General features: G+C 39.5%; 3 protein-coding genes across 7 annotated transcripts in view; all 3 read left to right on the top strand.

Moving 5' to 3' along the window:
- LOC129178688 (cell migration-inducing and hyaluronan-binding protein-like) overlaps positions 1-10,884 on the top strand; it is a 182,743-nt gene extending 171,859 nt beyond the window's left edge. For all 5 annotated transcript variants that reach the window (XM_054771148.1, XM_054771150.1, XM_054771151.1 and 2 more), the window contains one exon: positions 420-10,884. In XM_054771148.1, coding sequence (XP_054627123.1) covers positions 420-547 — 128 coding nt within the window. In that variant the 3' untranslated portion in view covers positions 548-10,884. The remainder of the gene's footprint in view (positions 1-419) is intronic.
- A 3,679-nt stretch (positions 10,885-14,563) lies between these two features.
- On the top strand, positions 14,564-18,172 carry mesd (mesoderm development LRP chaperone). The gene is made up of 3 exons (XM_054770956.1): positions 14,564-14,740; positions 16,279-16,511; positions 17,387-18,172. The coding sequence occupies exons 1-3, from the start codon at positions 14,585-14,587 to the stop codon at positions 17,652-17,654; spliced, it is 657 nt and encodes a 218-aa protein (XP_054626931.1). The 5' UTR covers positions 14,564-14,584; the 3' UTR covers positions 17,655-18,172.
- A 923-nt stretch (positions 18,173-19,095) lies between these two features.
- On the top strand, positions 19,096-22,039 carry tlnrd1 (talin rod domain containing 1). Its single transcript, XM_054770932.1, has one exon. It carries the CDS (start codon positions 20,354-20,356, stop codon positions 21,416-21,418), a length of 1,065 nt encoding a protein of 354 aa, XP_054626907.1. The 5' UTR covers positions 19,096-20,353; the 3' UTR covers positions 21,419-22,039.
- Positions 22,040-22,955: the final 916 nt, after the last annotated feature.

Raw genomic sequence — 22,955 nt, 5'->3', positions numbered from 1 at the left:
GAAGCATCTTTAGGCCAACAGTGCCATCTTTTGATGGAAAGTATAAACTGCACATAAAACACATCATGTCAGTGTGAAAACAGTGCCATCGTGTGGTGTAAAGCTCGGAATTCTCACCTGAGCGAATCATCAAAGGCAACGTCCACGTCGTACGACACATTCTAAAACTGTTCACAGAAGCAAAGAGGCCCAATGATTTTGAGCATTTCATCTATAGCATGGTTCTGATTTGGGCTCACTTGGTCGAAGTTGGGTTGTTCAGAATATATTGGCCCTGTTCTGCAACCAATGCTAACACAAATAGTCGACTTCCTGTGCGTTTTAGAACATGGGCTACGCTGACTTTTTGTTCATCCCATCATGACAGTGATTTTGATTATTATTATTATGAAATAATATGTGACGTTTCCGCTCCACAGATAAGGTGACCTTTGTTGGGTTCAAGGGCTCCTTTCGCCCTGACTGGGTTCGACTGGAAGTGGACCCCAACAGAGCCAGGATCCACCAGGTCCTTCCCATCCCTGTGGTCCACAAGATGAAGCTATGAGTGACTATGTGACTGCAAAGAGACTACACGGGCCTTGTATACCCATAAAACAAAAAATACACACACATATAATACACTCACATAGTCAGCAGACTCGGCTGCTTCAAGCCACGGTTCCAAGACCAAGTGGTGTGTTTTGTGTTTGGATGTGTTGGGAATGAGAAGCAGTGTCCACAGTGATTCTGCAGTCGTGTCAAAATCAGGACACTCCATTCTGTTCTGTTTTCACGTGACTGTAAATGACATTTGTGGCGCCCCCTATGGGTTGTGTTGAAAATGCTTTGCAAGACATGTTAGCATACATGTAATACAGATAGCCTCAAAGTTTTATCATCTTTAGACAAACGCTCAACGGACAAATAGTTGTTCAGTGCTTCTTCAAAGATGTTTTGTTTGATGGCGGCCATGTTTTTCAACCAATGTTGCTCAAATTTGACACACGCGCTTGTTAGCCCCCTGAAGGTGTGTACCAAATTTCATGATAATTTAGCAAAGTTACAGTGGTTGGCTTTGTAGAGCGCATCGGGCTGTGTGAGAAACTTCAGTTGAAAGGGTTAAACTTTGGGGTTTAATCACCGCACCTCCATGTGATTTGTTTGTCCGAAAAATAATAGCACAGGCAATACAAATGCTTGACAAATTTTCATCCGTTTGTGTGCATCGGTTCAAGAGTAGAAGAGTTACACCGTGGGGTGTCCTCATATTATAGGTGGAACTGGACAATGTACCCTCTCGCTCCTACTGCAGCGAATAGACTCTAGAGCAGGGGTGTCCAAAGTGCAGCCCGCGGGCCATTTGCAGCCCACTGCTTTTTTTTTCACTGGAAAGAAAACAAAAAAAACTAAATAAAAAATTTAAAAATCAGCAGTAATTTTACAAGAATGATTGTTATTGTAATGTAACGAGAAAAAGTTGTAATTTTATGATAATGACATCATCATTTTATGAGGAAAACTAACGTCATTTTAGTAGCAAAAAGTCGAAGTATTACAGAAAAAAATTAAGTCGTAATATTATGGAAAAGAGACAAAACAACGAATAAAGTTGTAATTTTTGGAAAATTAGGTTACGGAAAAAGGTACAATGATACGAGAATAAAGTCGAAATATTATAGGAATAAAGTTATAATTATGACAAATAAAATGTACAAGAAAAAGTTGAAATAGTTGTAAAATAAAAAAAACAACAGTAGAAATGGAGAAAAAACAGCTGTAATTTTATGAGAATAAAGTCAAAATATTAAGAGAAAAATTTTGTATGTTTGACAAGAAATTCTGAATTTTACGAGAATAAACGGGTTTTATTATGAGGAAAAATAATGTCATTTTAGTAGCGTAGAGTTCAAATAATAAAGAAAATATATGGTATTTTTAAAAAATCATATATGAGAAACACGCAAAACAAAATAAAGTAATCATTTTTGGAAAATTAGCTTGGGGAAAAAGTTATAATATGGGACTAAAGTCTAAATATTATTGGAATGAAGTCATAATTTTGTTGAGAAGAACATTTATGAAGATTATTAATACAGTTAAAATAGTTGGAAAAATTTAACAACAGCATAAATTGGGAAAAAGAGCAAAATTCATACTAATAATACACTTTTTCAGCTACATCACACAGCTGGGATGCAGTTTTTTTCTTGAAATACAGTATCTTTACAAAACATCGAAGTGGCTCTTGCATGTGGAAAAAATTGGACACCCCTGCTTTAGAGTGTATATGATGTTAGCTTTGTACTGCGTCATGCGTTTATTCTCACATGAGCTAAACCAGTCACCAGGCTCATGAAATACCCTGTAATACTTTGTCCTTCCAAGGGACTTTGGCCCCTCTGGTTATGACCATTTCCCATCCTTTTCTGGCCAATCGCATTCTGAAACCCCCTCCAAAAATGGTCATTTCTGTTCAATGTCTTGAGTTACGTGAAAAGGTAGATGTACAAAGCTTGAGCTTGAGAGGCTCGGCTTGTGTCTACACAGATATTTGAACTAGCCAGTGCTAGCTCCAATGAGTTTGGGCTGCGTATTTCATCTTGTTGTAGACGAAACATCTGTAATATTAGCTTATGCACGTGTGCGTTATCATTTAAAAGCAATTTTGCAGGTCTTGTTTGTCGGTTTTTGGTGTTGTGTATGCAACTATCGCAACTCTGCAGTGGAATTTTTATGATGTCAGCCACAATCTGTGATGCAATTGTAAAGAAAGACATAGCTCGGAACCTTACATACTTTAAGTAGAGTGTAGTATTGAAGTATTTGATCCCCCGCTCGTTTTGTACATTGACCCCCTTACAAAGATATGATATGATTTATTTTAACAGAGACAGAATGTAAAAAATACATAAAATAAAGGTTATAAATGAATTTGTATTTGAATAAGGGACCGTATGGGAACGCCTGATTGTTAATACAGTAGGTCCCGCTAATGGTGGAAAAAGAGTACTGTAAATTCCGGACTATTGAGCGCACCTGAATATGAGCTGCACCCATCAAATTTAAAGTGATTTTTTTTTTTTTTTTTTTTTTTACATACGAGGTGTGCCATATAAGCTCCAGGACTGTTCATATTGATCACATTCTTCCATGTGAAGGCAGCATTTGCGTCTTTCAATGCATGAGAAGAGGTTAGAGTTGCAGCAGGACAACTTGTGGCTGCTCACAGTGCCTTGAGTATTCAACAGTTCCTGCCTGAGAAGAACATCACCGTGCTGGAGAAACCTCCCCACTCATCCATCCTGCCTCTGTGTGATTTTTTTTTCCTCTTTGCCAAGCTCAAGATGGTCATCAAGGGGACCACTTTCCAAGACGTGGATGACATCAAGATGGCCTTGACGACAAAGCCGTGAAGGATCCTGGAAGAATCCTTCCAGGAGTGCATGCAGGTGTTGCAGAGAAGGCTGGCAAAGTGCATCAGACTCCAGGGGGGTTACTTTGAAAGGGAAAACTTTTAGTTTATAGCTTGGATTTGAAATATATATTTTGTGCAACAGTCCTGGAACTTTTCTGACACACCTTGTATATGGGCCACACTTGCCTGTAAGCTGCAGGTGTCCATATTGTAACATGAGATATTTACACAGAAAGGCACACTATAAACCTTGCAGTCCTACCTACACTCGGTGTTCCCAGCATCATTAATTATCTCCAATGAGTGAGACACTTTTTTTCATTGGAGTTGAACAACTACCGCAGTCCAAGCAGAAGCCGTAGTAATTCTACCCTCGATCAAACGTACTTAAGATTTGTCAGCTCAAAACACAATCACTCCATATGTACTTCAAAACATGTGATATTAGTGTCCACTTCACTACTCACTACTTCCTGAGTCTGTACTTTAAGCACCATGGAAACTGTAGTTCTTTTAGCCATAAATTAGCAGCATCATTGTTTAAGCATGGGAAAAAAAGGAGCGGCTTATCGGACTACACGGTAATTAAGACGGCCATAAAAATTAATCTATTATGACACTCTTAACACAAACCAACAAGTTGTCATCAAACACCTCCCTCGCTCACGGTGCAACCAAAAATAACACAGCACATGTGGAACACACAGTATACCTGCACCACAGGGACTATGTGGGTATCGAAATAAATGCTTACACACTAATATGTGTGTCATATGAATTTATAATATGCAAGGCATGCTAGGTAACTTCCTGTTGGGGAAGTGTATATAAAAAAAAGTATTGTTTTGTATTTATATTAGTGCGTAAGCTCATGAGGTACAGTTACATTGTGTGTTCCACCTGTCTTACATGTTGCGTTGTTTTTGGTTGCACCGTGAGTGAGATAGTCATTTGGGTTAGGGTTAAGTTTACCAATTTAGGGTAAATGAGATGGTTTTCTACCAATAAACAGCCTAACTATGGCGATTATAAGCACAATATGGCAGGTTTTCCCACAAATAAAAAAATATTTTGCTAAAAAATCGGCAAATATCGCTGGTGAATCATGAATATTCGGGGATCTACTGTACATGTACGGTGACACCCCTACCTCAGGTGCTTAACCAAAGTGAGAAAAGCAAGAAATGGCATTCCATGTTTGCACCTGTTCCAGTTTTACAACATTTGGAAAGTTTCCGCCCCTGATATCGTCATTGTCCCGATTCAGTGTTTGCGATCCAATTTTAACCAGCAAGAATCCCGGAACAAAACGATCCTCTAACTGTCAAATGTTTTTACAAGCATCACATCCGCTACAGAAATGTTCATTTTCTTTGCCGAAATAGCTGGTCTTTTTTCGGAGGGTGTAGCAGTATTTTAGTGTTTTGTATGTATGATGTGTTTTTAAAAGTCAGCAGAGAAGAGCTATATTTTATACTTATTTATTGTACAGACACCACCCATCTCCATGCGCAAGGGACATCATCTGAGTTGTACGGTTGTCACTGTGCTGTGTGTATACTTTATGTAAGATGTGATACACCGTTTCACCCTCCTGCTAACGTGTATACAGTTGTGCTCAGAAGTTTGCATACAGTCATCATGGGCATGAATGTCACACTGCTTTGGGGCTTTTCATGATTTAGTTGAATCCATCTTTTTCCAGGCTGGAATGATCAGGCGTCCATCTTCAGTGATTTTTGAAAAACTGAAAAAGAGTGGGTGCACAAGCTAGCACACAACTAATAAGAACTTGGCTAAATGTCCCATAGCGAGTCTGACCTCCTCCAGACGCTATTAGTAGCCATCAACCAGTGACGTGCAGTCATGGCCCGTTGTGATGCAACAAAAAAGCGATATTGAATACACACAAATGTATGATTCCAATGGTTGTCAAGTAAAAATTTTCTTAAGTAAAAATGGCTGAAGAGCGGAAACCTAAGATGAGGCTACCACCGAGTGTCTCTTCTCAGCTTAGTGCATAAACCCTGTATACCCTCTGAGTGCACTCAGTGAGTGCACTGAGTTGGATCATGGTGTCTGCCAGTTAGTGTTTGCCAAAATGTCTTTAATGTAAGTGTGACATCATTATTCTTGCTAATCTTACAGTAAAACACACAGAAATATCATACATCAACTCGCTTCATCCTGAAGGCTTGGGGACGTGCTTGAGCTGTGCTTGTCACTGCCGTCCTTCCATGCAGAGGAAAATCTAGCAAGTCCAGAGCAGCAAGTCAAATTAAATATATGCATGCTTTGCTGAATGAATGAATGAATTCATGAATTTGACTGCCAAGATGACGGATTATATACTGCTCAAAAAAATAAATAAAAATAATAAACTCTTAATGAATCACAATGTCAATCACACACTTCTCTGAAATCAAACCGTCCACTTAGGAGGCAACAAAGATTGGCAATCAATTTCACAAATGGAATAGACAACAGGTGGACAGCAAGACACCCTTCCAGCCATCCATCTTCTCTGCCGCTTCTGTCTTCTATGCTGGAGCCTATCCCAGCTGACTTCGGGCGAGAGGCGGGGTACACCCTGGACTGGTCGCCAGGCAATGGCAGGGTACATGTAGACAAACAAGTGAGCAGTGTATATCCAAGCTCACCAGAAAGTGCTCAGACTTTTACAACAAAGTATGAGAACTTTTCCTGGAGAAAGATAGGGTAAGGACACAAATATTTTCAGCTTCTGAAACAATAATAAATGGGACTAAGACATATTCGAAAACCTTTTTTAAGCAAAGTGAATTATCTTCTTTTTTGTTATCTTCAAAGAGCAACTTGTATGAACATTAAAAAATCTCCAAAGGAGTCTGCATGAACCTCACCGCACGTCATCTTCTGACCTGTCTGGGTATTTGACCACTCTTCTTGGCAAAGTGGGTAGAGCTCATTTAAGTTAGTTTGGTTTCTGGCATCGTCCTCAAATATTGTGTAAGGTCAGGGCTTTTAGGAAGACCATTCCAGAAGCTTAATTAGAGCTTAATTTGTTTGGATCGTTGTCCTACTGGAAGACCCAATTGTGTCCGAGCTTTAAATGTCTAGTTGTTGATTTGAGGTGAAGTTGAGGAATTTAGAGGTAGTCCTGCTTCTTCATGATTGCATCTACTTTGTAGAGTCTACCAGTGCCAGGCAGCAAAACATCTCCAGACCATGATGTTGGTACCACCATGATGGACAGTTGCTACAGTCTTCTTAGCTTTGAAAGCCTCGCCTTGAATCCATATTTTCTGTCATTGTGGACAAATAACTCAATCTTTGCCTCATCTAACCATTGTAGTTCTGTCCAGAAGACATTTGAACAACTGCAAATTTCAGTCTTGCTCAAAAGTGGGAATTTTGGAGCAGAGTCTTCTTTCTTGGTCGGCGTCCTCTCAGTCCAATGTGATGTAAAAATCTTCCAGCAGTTTAAATTTCATGGCAGGATTGAGTCTCGGTGGTTCCTGAACATCCTAACCAGGTTCCTTTCATCTGAGGGTGACACACCTAAAAATAACTTGTACTTACATACAATTTGAACTGATGCTCTTGGACTCTGTAGTTGAGAAATGTCTCTAAACGACGTTCCCAACTTAAAGCTACAGTTCTCCTTCTTTACTGATTTCCTTGGACTTTCTCGTTGGTCAAATGAGTGGTGTGCTTTTATGCCACCAAGGAGAAACTACCATCTATATCTCATCACTAATGATGAGATAAAAGGCCTTTTTTAAGTGAAAAGACATTCTGGACTCTTCATTTGCACTTATTTTTAGATCTGCAGTGGCACTTAGTGATTCAACCCTCATTGAGAATTCTGCTTAAATATAAAGCGGATGGAATGGATGCACTAAACCAAGGGTGTCCAAACTTTTTCACTGAGGGCCCCATACTGAAAAGTCAAAGGATGCAGTGGCAACTTTTTCATTTTCTAAACCAACCCATGTAGATAAGCAGAGACGTTTTTTATGTTGTGTTGTCAGTAACAAAGTGGTTTACTAGTATGAACTTTTATATTACAATTTACGTTTTTTTTTTTACAAATATTGCAACTTTCTTCTCCTAAATTTTTTCTTGTGATATGTTTTTATTGTCATAATATTTTGACTTGTTTGTTTGTCATATTGCAACGTCTTTCTTGTAAAATTACTGCTTTTTTCCATTTTTTTAAATTTTCTTCTATAATTTTATTTTTAGAATTTGCTAAGGGCCACGCTGACTGGGTTCGAAATATACCAAACAATATCAATTTGATTAGTTCAAAACATATAATATCACAACAAACCATCACCTTTTATTTCGATTTCCATCTATTCGAAGTGCATTTACAAAACAAACGTACTTTACAACGCATATATGAGTCGCTATGTATTATTTTGATTGTGTGTACATCACTGAAGATCATAGATCATCGTTGAAGATGCATGATGTGTCATCATTCCGCCCTATCAAAAGAAGGGTTCAAATATGAACATATGTCATCTGACATCCATGCCCATGACGACTCGTTAAGAGTTAACAAAATGGATGTGTTGTATATGTGAGTTTTGTCAGTTGATAAACATGTTTGTCTTTGGAGACTTTTGTACAGAAATAAATCATGCTGAACAGAGTTTGGTGCCTGCTTGTTGACAGCCTCTGGGACAAAGAAGCAACATTCAATATTGTTTCAAACATATATTTACATTTTTCTTGGACTCTTTTCCATTTTTAGGAAGCATTTGACTTAATTGATTTGCTCTATCTTTTTGCTTTTCGAGGTGTATTGAAATGTTCTTCCTTAGGAGGAGTTGCACAATGTTAAAAATGCCAAATAATAGTGGGCTTTCCGGTGATTACTGTTATTTTCCACTTCTTGACTTTTATTTTGTAGTTGATGTCTCCCATTTGTTCTGCCGTGTTTCCTCTCCAGATGCTCAGATGTCCGGTGAGAGACGGAGCAATGATGCACACCTGCGCTTGCTCAAAGCTTATTTTTTGCCATAAAGCTCATTTTGAAGTGCCCATGACGCCAAAAATATATATAACAAAATGAAAGTACTCACATTGTTGTCATACTGTTGTCCTAGATACAGTAAATATACAACTATGACGTAGTAGTGTGAAATGAAGTGGTGATTTGGACATGGCAAGTTTTCTGAACCGAGGCCATCTTGGCTGTGATGTCACGACCAGAACATGTTCCAGTAGCCATATTCAAACACACGCAGCCATGAACTCACAGAAAAGCCAGGAAAGTGACATGTTCACAACAATAACACAATAACAACATTCACTGATATTGTGTTGCGATTAACTATGATATAACACACAAAAAAATGGCCACAAGTATGCTTTAGTAAGTGTCACTGACAGCTCTATGCACACTGCAAAGTACAAGACCAGTGAGTGCTTATTTAGCCCTGGAATGAAACCCCATACTATTATACTAAGATTCCTAGACTGGGTTTAGTCAAAAAATATGGATTTTCTTTCTGAAACTGACAGAAACTGACAAGATAGGCTTGAAAGACGAGTGACAACAATCCATGTTTGCTGGGAATTTACGTCACAAACACTTACAGGTGACACTGGCAACTAAGTGCAAAGAAGCACAGCCATGAACACACGCGAATAAAGTGACATATTCACAATGATAATAACGTTCACTAATATTGTGTTGTGAGTAGTATATGTTTTACTGGCAGTGATAGCTACAACAGATAGCACATTAATCACATAGCTGGCGCGTCCGTTAGGAATTTAAACTGCATGAGGCTGGCTACTATGGAGCATATTAGCAGGAGAAATGTGAATTGACTTACTGTCATTTAGCACGTGTTTCCGCTTGAGAACGTGTTGCGGGTTTTTGACGTCTCATTTCCATTCGAGGGACAGCACGGAAACATTTGTCCCACGAAGTTTGCCGATCATCTGACGAGGCGAATGGTGTCGTTTACAAATGTGAACAATCATATTCCGTCTCCTCGAGTGTTCCAGCAAAAGCCTTCAACACAACAAGCGGGCATAATATTCAAAAATACATAACAAACAACAGAACTGGAGCATAATAACAGCGAATGCAGTGTAGTAAACGGGATACTCCGGGTGGGACTTGTAAACACACCTCACCGGATTCCAATCTGGAATAACAAATTGATTTTACACAGAAATAGATGATTACGTAATGAAGACTGGATGAAGAACATATGGTCTGTTAGAGATGTTATGAACAACAACAATTCTCTCAGAAATGTCACTTCCATCACCTGTATCCAAATTTAAACTTTTTCTCAAAGCCTTACAAAAACCCTTTTTATTTTTGGTTAGAAACATCATCACCGTGCATCTCGAACATCACTTCCACAACCTATTATTCACGGTCTGTCATTAGCTCACAAAAAATGCACCAATTATTTGATCCGATTAGCTTTAGCAGCATACCTCCATCCAGGGAAACGAAACAATGATAATACAAATGAGACAATCTTAAAAATATGTACGTGTATTTTTGTCTCCGACTGCCACCAAAAGTAAAAGAAATTCATTTTAAGACCATAAATAACGTTTAGCCATCTTTAAAAGTTTTTTTAACACAGAGGACGATGTATGTACATTTTGTTGTGGTGAAATAGAACCTTCCAGGGCATGTGTTCTTCTCATGTGTGAAAGCTGTATCTCTTTGGATTGATGTTTATCCACGGCTAAAACCACTTTTTCCTTCACCTACAAAGGACTTCTGTTGCGATTCTTTCAAACAAAAAACAAGGACTGTCATGTTATACAATATGATGTCGAACAAAATTCGACATCCATAAATCCAAATACTTAAAAACCCCACCAAACGTAATTGTTTTTAAATCAACTTTAAATTGTATCTGAACCTTATTTTTAGTGTTACCACCTGAATTATTTTTATTTTTTATTTTCCTTTATCTTTGTAATTTGGCTGCTCCGATGTTGATATGTTTTGTACTTCATTGCACTGCATTGTACTGCCACTTTGTTTGTTAATGAAGTTGTGGTTCAAAAAAACCCCAAAACCTCCGGGTGGGACGATCTGGTGTGGACATCACTTGCTCCGCCTCCTCCAGACGCAGAAGAAGTGATGAAAATGTTTTAAAACGATAAATATTTCACGCATCAAACACAGGAAATATGCCCTTCAGTGTTATTTTTCATGGCGTAAATAACAAGATGAACATGTTGGTTGGTGTCATGAGCACTTTGAAGCCATTTAACAGTGTAATGCTTGAATAGGGTGTCAAATAAATAAATCATGGGTGTTCAAGCTTTTTCCGGCCAGGGGCCACATACTGAAAAATGAAAGGATGCAAAGGCCTTTGCTGTTTACTTTTTTTTTCTTAAATATATTTAAACTTTCTTCTTAAATAATCTTTGTAAATTATCTATTTGTTATGTTATGGCTTTATTCTCATAATATTATGGCTTTATTCCCAAAATATTAGAACTTTTTTGCCAACCCAATTTAAATTAATTAATTTAAAAAATACAACTTTATTTTGTTTTGTTTGTTTCTTATATTACAAGTTTAAAAAAAAAAATGTAACATTTAAACTCTATGCTACTAACATGACATAATTATTCCTCATAATAGTAATAAAAATAGTCAAAATATAGATAGTAAATATATGTAAATAGTAAAAAAAAAATAGTAATGAAGTTTTTTCTTGTTAGAGTATGACTTTTTTCCTCATAATATTTTGACTTTATTGTTGTTAAAATTGCTGCTGTTTTTTCATTTCTGCTGTTTTTTTTTTAATTTTCCAACTATTACAACTTTCTTTACATTTACGTTTTCTTTTCATAATTATGACATTATTCGCATTATATTTTTTCTTTATTCTCGTAACTTTTTCTGCAACCTAAGTTTTTAAAAAATGATAGCTTTATTTGTGGGTTTTGTTTTGTTCATAATATTACTACTTCAAGGAAAACGTCTTTTTAAAAAAACACTTTAACTTTATGCTACTAACATGATGTTAGATGTTCTCGTAAAATGACACATTTTTCTTGTTAGATTACAACTGTTTTCTTTTAATATTCTGACTTTATTCAATACAAAAACAGCCACAGGCTGCAAATGGCTCCCTTGAGGATTAAATGTCTGCAAAATAGGATCCTTTATTTACAAATTGAATATTTTTGTAGTTAGAGCATAGAAAGCCTGTTTACGTCCTTCTAAATACGTTTTTTTTTATTATTATTAGAGCCTTCTAGGCATGAACTAACACCCCTAAAGTGATTTCACACTCCTATTACCCAATATAGTAGACATAATAAGAGAAAATAAGACATATAAGACATAAATGAGACTCATGCTCATGTGTGTTGCTGTAAATGTGTTTCAGTACTATGGGAGCTGAGTGGGGGGCGGGCAGGATGTGACTTCGGGCGTTCAAGGTTGAGTTTTAGCTAGGCGTAGGTTACGGCCGCAACAGTAGCGGTTAGGGATTATTGTGCCTGTTGTGAGATCATTCAAACCTGCAATAAAAGCCTGTTGTTCCGGTGATCAAGTCTGGTGCTTGTGTGTCTCAGCAAACATTGCAGTAACATTCCTGACACCTAGTGGCCAGTGTAGAATACTACAAGTACATACTGTATCATCTTTCAATGGCTTATATTTGTATTTTACCTCATTTAGCCATAGATTTTATGCTTGAATATGCTACATTTAAGCAAAAAAAAAAATGTTATTTGCTTAGATATGCATATTTTTTTTTACTAATAATAGGCTGTATTCAACCATAAAATGAATTATTAATTCATATGTTTTTGAAAAACCATGATAGACTGAAGCGGCGAAATTCAAAGCGCAAAGTGGCGAGGGATTTTATACCTATAGAGATATATTTATATATTTTTTAAATGATATACATATACATGTATATTTTAAACACCAGATTGCACTGACAAAAACAGAAAAAGTTGCTTCTCACACAAAACACTGAAATACATTGCAGCAGAGGAATTAAAAGCACTTACAACCGTTGTAAAGCGTACATGTTTTGTACAACAGAATGATGACGCAAACCTCAGGAATGTTATGTACAGTATGAAAAATCCCGGTGATGAGTGTGCACGGCTGGCTGCCATCGGGCGGAGTCGGCCCGAGCGGAAACAGCTTGACAGTTTACGTGAGCAGAGCTGAACTGTGACCTCTCCAAGCCTTGGCGTCGTTGGCCAGAATATTCTCCTTGGGAACAATGGACTTGCTCTCAGGAGATACAGCAACACAAAGTCCAGGAAGATGTCAACACTCACATGCACGTTATAAATGTATATATGAACATATACCTTCTATCATTATTCCTTATACCGCTTCCTGATAGCCACAAACTCCATCCTACTCATGATACAGTATACTGTACAATGGGGGAAATAAGCATTTGATCCCTAAGTTTACTCACTTACAAAGATAAGAGCAGCACATCATTCTTATGGTGTTTTTATTTGAACGTGGAGGGGAAAAAATGCATTCATTAATGTGTACATTTTGTGTTAATCACGTTTTGTGTGAGAGTAATTCTTTGCGTGTCAAATAAATAAATAATATAAATAAATCATGCTGTTTAGTATTAGTCAAATGTGCATATTTAAGCAAATTTCACTTTTTGTTGCCTGACGTTAGCATTTTCAAGCATGAAATTGGCTAAATAAAGTAAAAAAATACAAGTATAAGGCACTTCAGAAGACACACAGGCGTTATCATATGTAGTATTCTACACTGGTCGCTAGGTGTCAGTAATGTTATTGTATTGTTCGGTGCATGTTTGAATGATCTCACAACAGGCACACTACTCCCTGGAGCGCTGGCGCTGACAGTTGTGTGTCACTGTTGCAGCACTGTTGCCAAGCTAAAACGCAACTCTATAAACCCCGACGTCACTTCCTGTCCAACGTTGGAACACATTTACAGCAACACACGAGCACAAGTCTTATTTATGTCTTACTTTATCGTATTATGTTAACTACTGTACTGTATATTGGTAATAGAAGTGTAAAGGTAACTACTGTATAGGGGTGTTGTTTCATTTCTACAGGGCTCTAATAATGTTAAAAAGCATATTTAGAAGGCCGTAAACGGGTTTTCTATGCTCTAACTAGGAAAACATTCCATTTATGAAGAAGGAATTCTACTTTGTGGTCGTTCACTTATCACAGTCGGGACTGGAACCAGTTCACCACCGTAAACGAGGGATTGCTGTATTCCCTTTTCGGTTTGTGTGATTCTAAGTTGTTTCACCTTTTTTATGTGTTTCCAGAAATGCAATTTTATTATCTGAAATGTTAGTTTTTCACAACCTGCTTGCTTTGCACTTTCAACCCTCCTGTTTCCCTCGTGAAACTCCCGTATTTTCCCCTTCTTTTTCCCGTTGCCCTCCTGTTTACATAGTTTCTCGTAAATTTCCTGTATATTAATTATAGAAATAAATCTTTTCCGCTACTGCATGCTATATAACGCTTAATAATTTGACAATGTGTTCAGAGAATGTACTTTTACTGCCATCTAGTGTCTACTTGTAAGTTTGTTGTGGTTCCTGTTTGGTTGGTAATAAAACAAACATCAATACTGCAGGTGACATTGGGTCTGCGGGGTCTTTCCACCAGAGTCATTATATATAATAAAAATTATTTATTGTATCAATAATATAATTGTATTTATTTATTATTGATTATTTGTTTAATTATATAATTATTTTATGAATTTATTTTGTTTTTCAAATAATGACATTTATAAAAATGGTAAACTATGTTGGCATCCATAAAATTGAAAGATGGGGGACCACTTTCTTACATTTTGTATATTAAAGGCAACCAGGTGTGATTCAACATTTGCTAAGCTATCTGCAGAAAACGTCCGTCCACATCTTAGCTTTGTGTTTTCACCGACAGAACAAATTAGTACAACATCTAATAATATATTTCATTAACAATCAATTACTTTTATGTTTACAATGTGCTCAGGGTCAATAAAAAAGACCAGCCGCACCTTGGACACCTCTGATTAGGGCGGAATCATCTAACTGAAGGAAACGGCGTATTTTCTTTTGAAAGTCCCCCACCCAGGATTCGTTGGCATCCGGTGTATTTTTCCGGCAAAAGGTCTCGTGACCGGCAAGGCCTTCAGCCAATCAGATCGTACCATCTGTAAACATGGCGCCTGACTTTCGGTGGCAGTGTGTTGTGCTCCTCTTTTGTACTTTTCTGCTTTGTTCTGCAGCGATCGACGACAAAGAGAAGCCCAAGAAGAAGAAGGATATCAGAGACTACAATGACGCAGACATGGCGCGACTCCTTGAAGAATGGGAGGTACTCCGTTCATTTTTTTCTTGTTAGCCTAGCCGTAATTACTGTACATGTACCCACGAATGAACACGCAGTGTAAGTGTGGAAAATGTAAACGTCTTGACCTAAACACTGGGAACAATCGAATATGTTTAGACCTCCATACTTGCTCCGGTTATAATGTTTATTAGCATGCGCCGGCTGTGCCTGTGTCCCAAATGGAATACTGTACTTCTGTCAGTACACTTAAATAAGTATACTGTGTACACTGTGTGCTCGGTACACTTAATACTGTGTACACTGTGTACTCTTTCCTGAGTGCACCAATTTTTGCATTGTGGTTCTGTCCCAAAAATCCATTCATCTCATGCAATTCAATACTGTCATTAATTAGGTGGAGTAGTCAGTGTTTCCCACAGGACTGCGATCTATCTGTGGCTGACTCGTTTGTGTCACTAGAAATGTACAATGTTACATTGTATTTTTAAACCATATTTAACAACACAACATGAAGTTATTGACTCACGGGGGTTGGCTGCTGCATGTGCATGCACATTGACTTAAACAAACATGTAAGTGTACGCTGATTTTAACGGTTAATGTACATCTAATATATCAAGTCAGTTGTATTATGCGAATAGGTGTGTTAAGAAGCAGAGGTACGATGCCATCTAATGTACGCAGTTGTGACAACAAGCTACACAGACATCCCATTATAATGTGTTTGAGCGTGGGTGAATCGGTAGTGCCAAATCTAAAAGGAAAAAGAAAAACATGGCGCGCCAAATCTTAAGAGAAAAGGAGTAGCACTAAACATTAAAAAAAAGGCAGTGCCACGTGTAAAAATAAATAAATAAATAAATAAATGAATGGGAAACACTGGAATTGTCGATACTGATCATTGAATAATTTTTTCCCACTAATTTCATATGATTATGATCACAAATAAAACACAGGATAGAGATTTTAGGCAAAAAAAAAAATTGAATCAACACTGTGGACTGGTTGCCGGCCAATCGCAAAATGTAATAATATATAAATACATATATAAAACAATATATAACATTGTACAAGACACCACCTGAACCATGTTGTAGTCAATATGCATTCTTTACACTGTACTCTTTACTTGCGTATCTTGCTTGCTGCTGTAACAAGTGAATTTCCCTGCTGTGGGATAAATAAAGTACAAAAATACAAATACAAATACAATGCTAAATCAACAACACAACAAAAAGCACTCATGTGAAAATAAACGTAGAACTTAACTGAAAAATATCCATCTTATCGCACTAGTATCGATCCAATACTGATACGACTGGGCTCCCGCTCGGCAGTGACCCTCATGAGGACACCTCATTATAGAAAATGAATGAATATTGATATCAGTTCATCTTTTAAGATTTTCTCTTTTTTGCCATTTACTGTAATTGATTATTTGTTTGACTGTTAGTATTTAATTGTGGCCACAGTTCATGCAGAATATCAAATGCAGTGTGTTGGAGACACCTTTGACTTCCTCCTCGTGTGGACTCATGGTGGATCTTGTGATGTCTTCACAGAAGGATGACGACATTGAGGAGGGAGACCTTCCGGAGCACCGCAGGTCTCCTCCTCCCATTGACTTCTCCAAGGTGGACGCGTCCAAACCTGAAGAACTGCTGAAGATGTCCAAGAAGGGCCGCACCCTCATGGTGTTTGCCACGGTGTCGGGAGACCCCACAGAGAAGGAGACAGAGGAGATAACAGGCCTGTGGCAGGGCAGCCTTTTCAATGCCAACTATGACATTCAAAGGTATTCTAAACAATGTCTGTAATCATTTTGTTTCCAATCTACGCCATCCCAGTGGAATCCAAGTGTAGAACTTCAACTTTGTTTGACATACTAACTGAACTCTGCTGTGTATGACTGACAGCTGAACATAATGCTTAGGATAGTAGACGTGAGCTCACAAAGCTTCTTTTGTCTTGTCAGATGAAGTTTGTTTTTGTTTTGTTTTTTTCAATGTCACAAAGACATGCTTTTAGATGGGGGAGGGGCTCCCAACAGCACCCACTGCTTGCTGACACGAGGAATACGTGCTTTCATTCAAGACTCTCCAAAAGTCTCTTCAGTCGCTTTTTTGGAAAAAAGAGTACCTTGATGAGCCTGAATACTCTGTAAATATAGCAACAAAGTCGCTAAGCTGGCAACACTGACCCCTTCCTGCTACATCAGGTGCTCTATAATGTATTTATGAGTGAGGGCGAACAGCGCCACAACTATTTGTGGGAAAAGAGTTAAGATCAGGAGTTCTTTCTTAAAGGGGCAGGACTCATTTGTGTGTGTCATGGTGTGGGGGTCAGAATGCTTGCTGGTTTGCGGGGGATCAAATACTTACGTCAGTCAAATACAAATGTATTATTTATTTAAAGTTATTTTCTGGATTTTCTTTTTTTGCAATTAAAAATACCCTAAAAATGTCATACTGTTCATTTATCTGTGTAAGGGGGTAAACATACAACATCATACTGATCCTCAAATACTTATTTTTCTCACTTTATGTCCACTAATTGGCGAGTGGTGTGTATAATGAGGCCCCTCATGACCCTTTCCAGCTAAATTTCTAGTTTATTCTGTTGTTCTCGCATGATTACTGTTTCAAAGCTTCTTTCCGTGTCACCCTGCAGGTTTGTGGTTGGCTCCAACAGGGTGATCTTCATGCTACGGGATGGAAGCTTAGCTTGGGAAGTGAAAGACTTCCTGCTGACCCAAGAGCGATGCTTGGAGGTCACGGTAGAAGGACAGGTATTCCCAGGGAAGGCTGCCAGCAAGGACAACGGCAAACACGAGCAGCAGAACGACGCGAACGCCAAGAAGACCAAGAAAAAGAAGACTGAGAGTAAGAAGGTGGATTTGGAGGGGAACAGAGCCAGCAATGGGAAACAGGAACTATGATGGAGTCATGCAGATGTTGATCTTCTTTTGTCTAAGAGGCTGCAGGAGCAAAGTCAAAGTCACGAATCAATGAACTCCGCAGTCCTCGCTGGGTCGGGTTCTCTTGACTGCTGAGCACCCACGTTGGTGTTTGTTGGTCAACATGTTGTATTCCAAGTAAACTCTTGAAATCAAACACGTCACAGAAAGATCTATCATCAGTCTCACAGCCCCCCTTTTGGGATTAGATGAAGACCCTTGATTGATGGATGCCGATATCCTTGTAATGGGGGCAACATACAACATCAGCAGAGGATCAATACTTATTTTCCCTATTGTATGTTAATTATGCGTGATGTTCTTTTACATGCGCCACAAATGCACGTTGGGGTCGTTCAACTGGACGTCAGATTCTGGCCTGTATGGGATTATTCATGTTCAGCAAAACTTCAAAATCTGTCCAAATAGCAATTAGCTCACGCATTTTCTTTTTGATTTGCACTCACCATAAGAATAAATGTTTGTTTTTTAAACTATTATTATGGCTTTGAGAGATCACTTTGTGTTTGCAAATATTCCATGATTTCAACACATTAAACTGGCATCTGTCTTGAATGAGGGCAACACCATAACATTTGAGCGTCTTATTAGCATTTTTGCAGCAGCAGAACGACATGAGGCTTTCCAAAGCAACGTTAAGCCTAAACATAGCAGTATTTCCTGAGCTTGTTTTCTATGAATTCAACCAAGAAATATAGTAAGAAGAGTTGAGGTGTAATATTTGACACATATTTGAAGCATGAGCTTTCATGGCAAAAAATAAGCTTTTGCATACCTGATAGTGCCATTTTGGAGAAGCCATATATCTTGGCATAGTCACATGACAAGCACTCCAAAATGATTCACTTAGCACTTGATGAGCTCAAGTCAAACACAAAGCTGCATAGCGCACATTTGAGCACACTTAAAATCTTATGGGTTAATGATCTTTAGCAGTTCACTTTTCATTTTCAGCTAAATGATATTCAAATAAAAACTGGTTATAAATGCTTAACTATATGACGTCCATAATATAATGTTCTGAAACTTTACGCAATCATAAAAACAAGTCCAGCATTTGAAATAAAATCGTTAGATTTATTTGTGTAGGACAGGAGTGTCCAAACTTTTATCCACTGAGGGTCACATACATAAAAGTTAAAGGCTGCAAAGGCCCTCTTGATTAAAGCAATCCAATGTAGATCGATATGTGCGCTAATCTGTCTGAGCAAAACATTTTAGTTTTGTGCAAATTAGCATAATATCTAATATGTCTAATTTTGCGAACTGCATGGGGTTTATAACAATCCTAAACTTCGTGAAACCATATAAATCACTTCATTTGAAACGGAAGTACGATTGACGCATGTGTCTTTATTTTGAAAAGCCAAACATCCGGTCTGTGTGAGCTGCGTCAGCGTACACTTGACGCCAAGGGGATGTCTCATGGCAGAGTGGGTTACAGCAAAGTCTTCATCATTGAACGTCTTCCGTGGACATGCCCCTCTTGGACTCACTTTATCTGACTCTTTAACGTCGAGGACACTTGGTCGTAGTCGAGTTCTTCCCTGTATGAAAGTGTTTCTTCCAAGTTGGCTCCGTCCAGTGCGACCACACCCTCCCCGCTTCCTCGTCGGTCTTCAGCGGGAGCAGCACTTTGTATGTGCGGGAATAACGGACAGTTCTTCCGAACCCGAACACACTTCAAGACCGCCTGTCCTCGCTAGTGGACCACCCCGGAGGACCACCTAGCGGCATGGATACACAAAGTGAGAGGACACCGAGGCGACGCGAGCTACCCGGCGCCGTGGTCCCGCGTTAAGACTGCGAGGAGGAGGTGGACATCCGGACGGTGCAAATGGAGTCCAGCAGACCGGAGCTAGCTTGTAACTTGTGTGTGAACAACACCAGGTTGAAACTGGATCGACGCGTGGATGGACTTTAACCGTTTGGATTGATTTGACGTGAGCGGGATTCATGGAACGATGGTGCCGGAGGGAGAGCCGCCCGGGTGGTGCCCGGTGTGTACCCAGCATGAGTGTGCCAGGCCGGGGAAGCAGTTGGGCGAGGTGCCGCTCCACACCGTCAGCTCTGATAAGAGTGGACATAAAATGATATCCTGTTGAGGACACTTCAATACGGTATCTGACAACGTTTTTAGACATCTAATTTGACTAAATAACACAGAAGCAGATTGAATTCCAAGTGTTTGTTGTGCAAAAAATATATCATAGAATCTTTGCCATATGGAAGGCATTTAGTCCACACTGCAGTTTCGTTTGAAATCCAACCTGTGACTACAGTGACACTTTGAATTCAGGGCATTTAGAGTTTGATTTATTATTAATGACTGAGGTAAAGCATTCTGGGAATATGGCAGATAATCATTTAGATTTGGGTGAAAGTAACCCAACAATGCCATTTGACTAATGCAGTTTTTTTGTTTTGTGTTTCATCAACTTTTTCCTTTGTAAATCCTGTGTCAGCATAGAATGTCCACTTCATTTGCCGTACTTTGAAGGAATCAAAGGAAGACTTTTAATTTTATATTTTGGCCAGTGTTTCAATTTTAAGTCCGTGAGTAGAGGCTAATATAGAAATGTCTTAAACGGAACAATGCAATTTGGGGCAGCAGTAGAAACGTAACCTTAACAGAAGAGCAGCGTGACCACTCCCCCATCATGGCGAGCGGGGGTTCTGGCAAGTCGGCTGGCGAGGGATCCACCGGCACCCCCGGTGGCAGTCTGCAGCAGAGGAAGCGTCTCTCGTCCGTCTGTGACGCGTGCAAGGCCAAGATGCAGCTGGTGGCCGACCTCCTCCTGCTGTCCAGCGAGACCAGGCCGGTGATGACTTCTGAGGGCGTGGCGTTGGCCGACACCTTCGACCAGTGCCGCGACACGGTCATTGCACGGACCAAAGAGCTCTCGATCCTCACACATGACATCCAGAGCCAGCTCAACATGGGCAGATTCACCGAGGTGGGGGACCGCCTGTCAGAGATGGCCGATTTGGTGGTTTCGTTGACCGAGTGCTCGGCCCACGCAGCGTATCTGGCGGCGGTGGAGACCGCCGGCTCGCAGCCTTGCTCGCCAGGCCTCGTGGACCGCTACAAAGTGACTCGCTGTCGTCACGAGGTTGAACAAAGCTGCGGTGTCCTCCGAGCGACCTCCCTGCCGGATCTCACCCCTCAGCTCCTCCTGGAGCTCTCCCAGAACATCTCCACCAACCTCAAGACTCTGACAGACATCTCGTCACTGGCCAGCGAGAGGTCCAGAGACCGCTTTGCCAAAGAGCAGTTCAAGCTGAGCGTCAAGAGCATGAGCACCAGCGGCACCGCCTTCTTGGCGTGCGTGAAAGAGATCAAGACTCAGCCAGGTGAGCTCACCAGGAACCGCTGTGTCCTTTTCAGCGCCGCTCTGGTCCACGCTGTCAATGCTCTGGTCGGGTTCGCCACGGAGCCGCAGTTCCTGGGAAGAGCTGCGAGTATCTCCACTGAAGGCAAGGGTGTACAAACTGCAGTGTTGGGGGGCGCCATGAGCGTGGTTTCGGCGTGTGTCCTCCTCACCCAGGGACTCAGGGACGTCGCCCAGCACCCCGAGAGCAGCTCCAAAATGGCCGACTACCGGGAGCGCCTGCGGAACTCTGCGTGCGCTATATCAGACGGCTGCACCCTGCTCACTCAGGCCCTCAGAGAGCGCTCCTCGCCGAGGACTCTGCCGCCAGTCAACTCTCATTCTGTGAATTAGTTCAGAGAGGAGACGACGAGGTCTCACTCTGTCCTGAAACCAAAGAGGCTCGGTTTAGCACTGCTAAAGGTCTGTCGTGTGTACCTGAAGTGTAGCGACATGTCGATGAGCACCTCTGTAGGGTTTTACGTCACGCTGGATGTGACTTTAATCCGAGACCACTTCCATCGACCCGATGTGAGCTCTTCACAAACTGACAGAACCTTCCAACCTGAAAAGTTTACCTCAGTTTTCAGCGCCGGTGAAAAAGCTGGCCTCAATGTAGGGGTGGATGTCTCCTTGCTGTGTGAAGCTACCAGGGACTAACCTGCTCCAGCATCTTTTCATTTGGTGTGTGAAGCCCTACTTGGTAAAAGCTGCTGTGCGTATGTGCCATTGATTTTTTTTTTTTGTTCACACATTATTCGTCTCCACCTAGTACTTTTAATGTGTTGTGACCATGCATTTAATGGAGTATTTATTTCAACCATTAATAAATGTTGTTTCTGACAAGCTGTTGTTTGGCTCTGTGCTACAACTAGTTGAAGGATTCGATGCGTTACAGAGGGTGTCCCTAAAGTCTAGACACGTAATTACATTGTTAAAAATATATATACATTTTTTTTGGCATGTTTTTGCATATATAGATTTTTGCCTATGTACATAACTTATTTTTAATCTACATGCTACATTCTTTTAAAAGATATAATTGTATAATATACAGGGGGATTGAAAAGTAACTCCCTATTTTGAAAATATTTTTTTTTTCTAATTTTTTGTTTGTTTTTTATGTGTATGACACTTTAGTCTGTTTTTTGTTTTTCAGATTGGTTATTGTGTTTGAAATCTGGAAGTTCTACAAAATACGAGCTTTGCTTCCCATTCCGCAAGAATTCCTGATGAAATCAGTTGAGAAGCTGCTAGGAAATTCTGGTGTCCTATGGAATTTGAAATAAAACCTCAGGCCAATTGCTTTACTCTCATATCCATGTCTTGTAAAAAAATAAAAATAAAAAAGTTGTTCATAAATAGTAAATGTTTTAAAATAGGGACTCTTAAATCACCGTGTATACAGTATATACATTCATATATATATATCATTTATTATATAAAATTATATACACTAAGTCCCCAACTAACGAACACAATTGGTTACAGACGACCGTTCGCAAGTCGATTTGTTCTTAAGTCGGAGAAAAGGTAATACCAATGATATAGGTACTACATGTACGTGTATACATATACAGTATATGTGTGTGTATGTAAATATGAGTTTGGATGCAGTAGTAATATTAAACAAGGATAATTAATGAAAAAAAACAAAAATTATATAATAATACGTAATGATAAATGTTATTTACCTTTGAAGAGGAGTGGTCGAGCATATGTCATTGTGGTGGAGGAGGAGGAGATATTGAAAAAAGTAAAAATCGTCGTCGTCGTTAGACTCTTCTAAAAGAGGTAGTGTTCTGTGGATGGTGTAGAATTAAGCAGGCCTATTAACTCTTCATAGACTTTAATCACACGCTCTGTCAGGGTTGTATCATAAAACTCTTAG

This window comes from Dunckerocampus dactyliophorus, chromosome 3, assembly GCF_027744805.1.
Source record: "Dunckerocampus dactyliophorus isolate RoL2022-P2 chromosome 3, RoL_Ddac_1.1, whole genome shotgun sequence".
In the NCBI taxonomy this organism is placed as follows: Eukaryota; Metazoa; Chordata; class Actinopteri; order Syngnathiformes; family Syngnathidae; genus Dunckerocampus; species Dunckerocampus dactyliophorus.
Note: the sequence above shows the minus strand (reverse complement) of the source record. Positions and strands in the feature narration are given on the sequence as shown.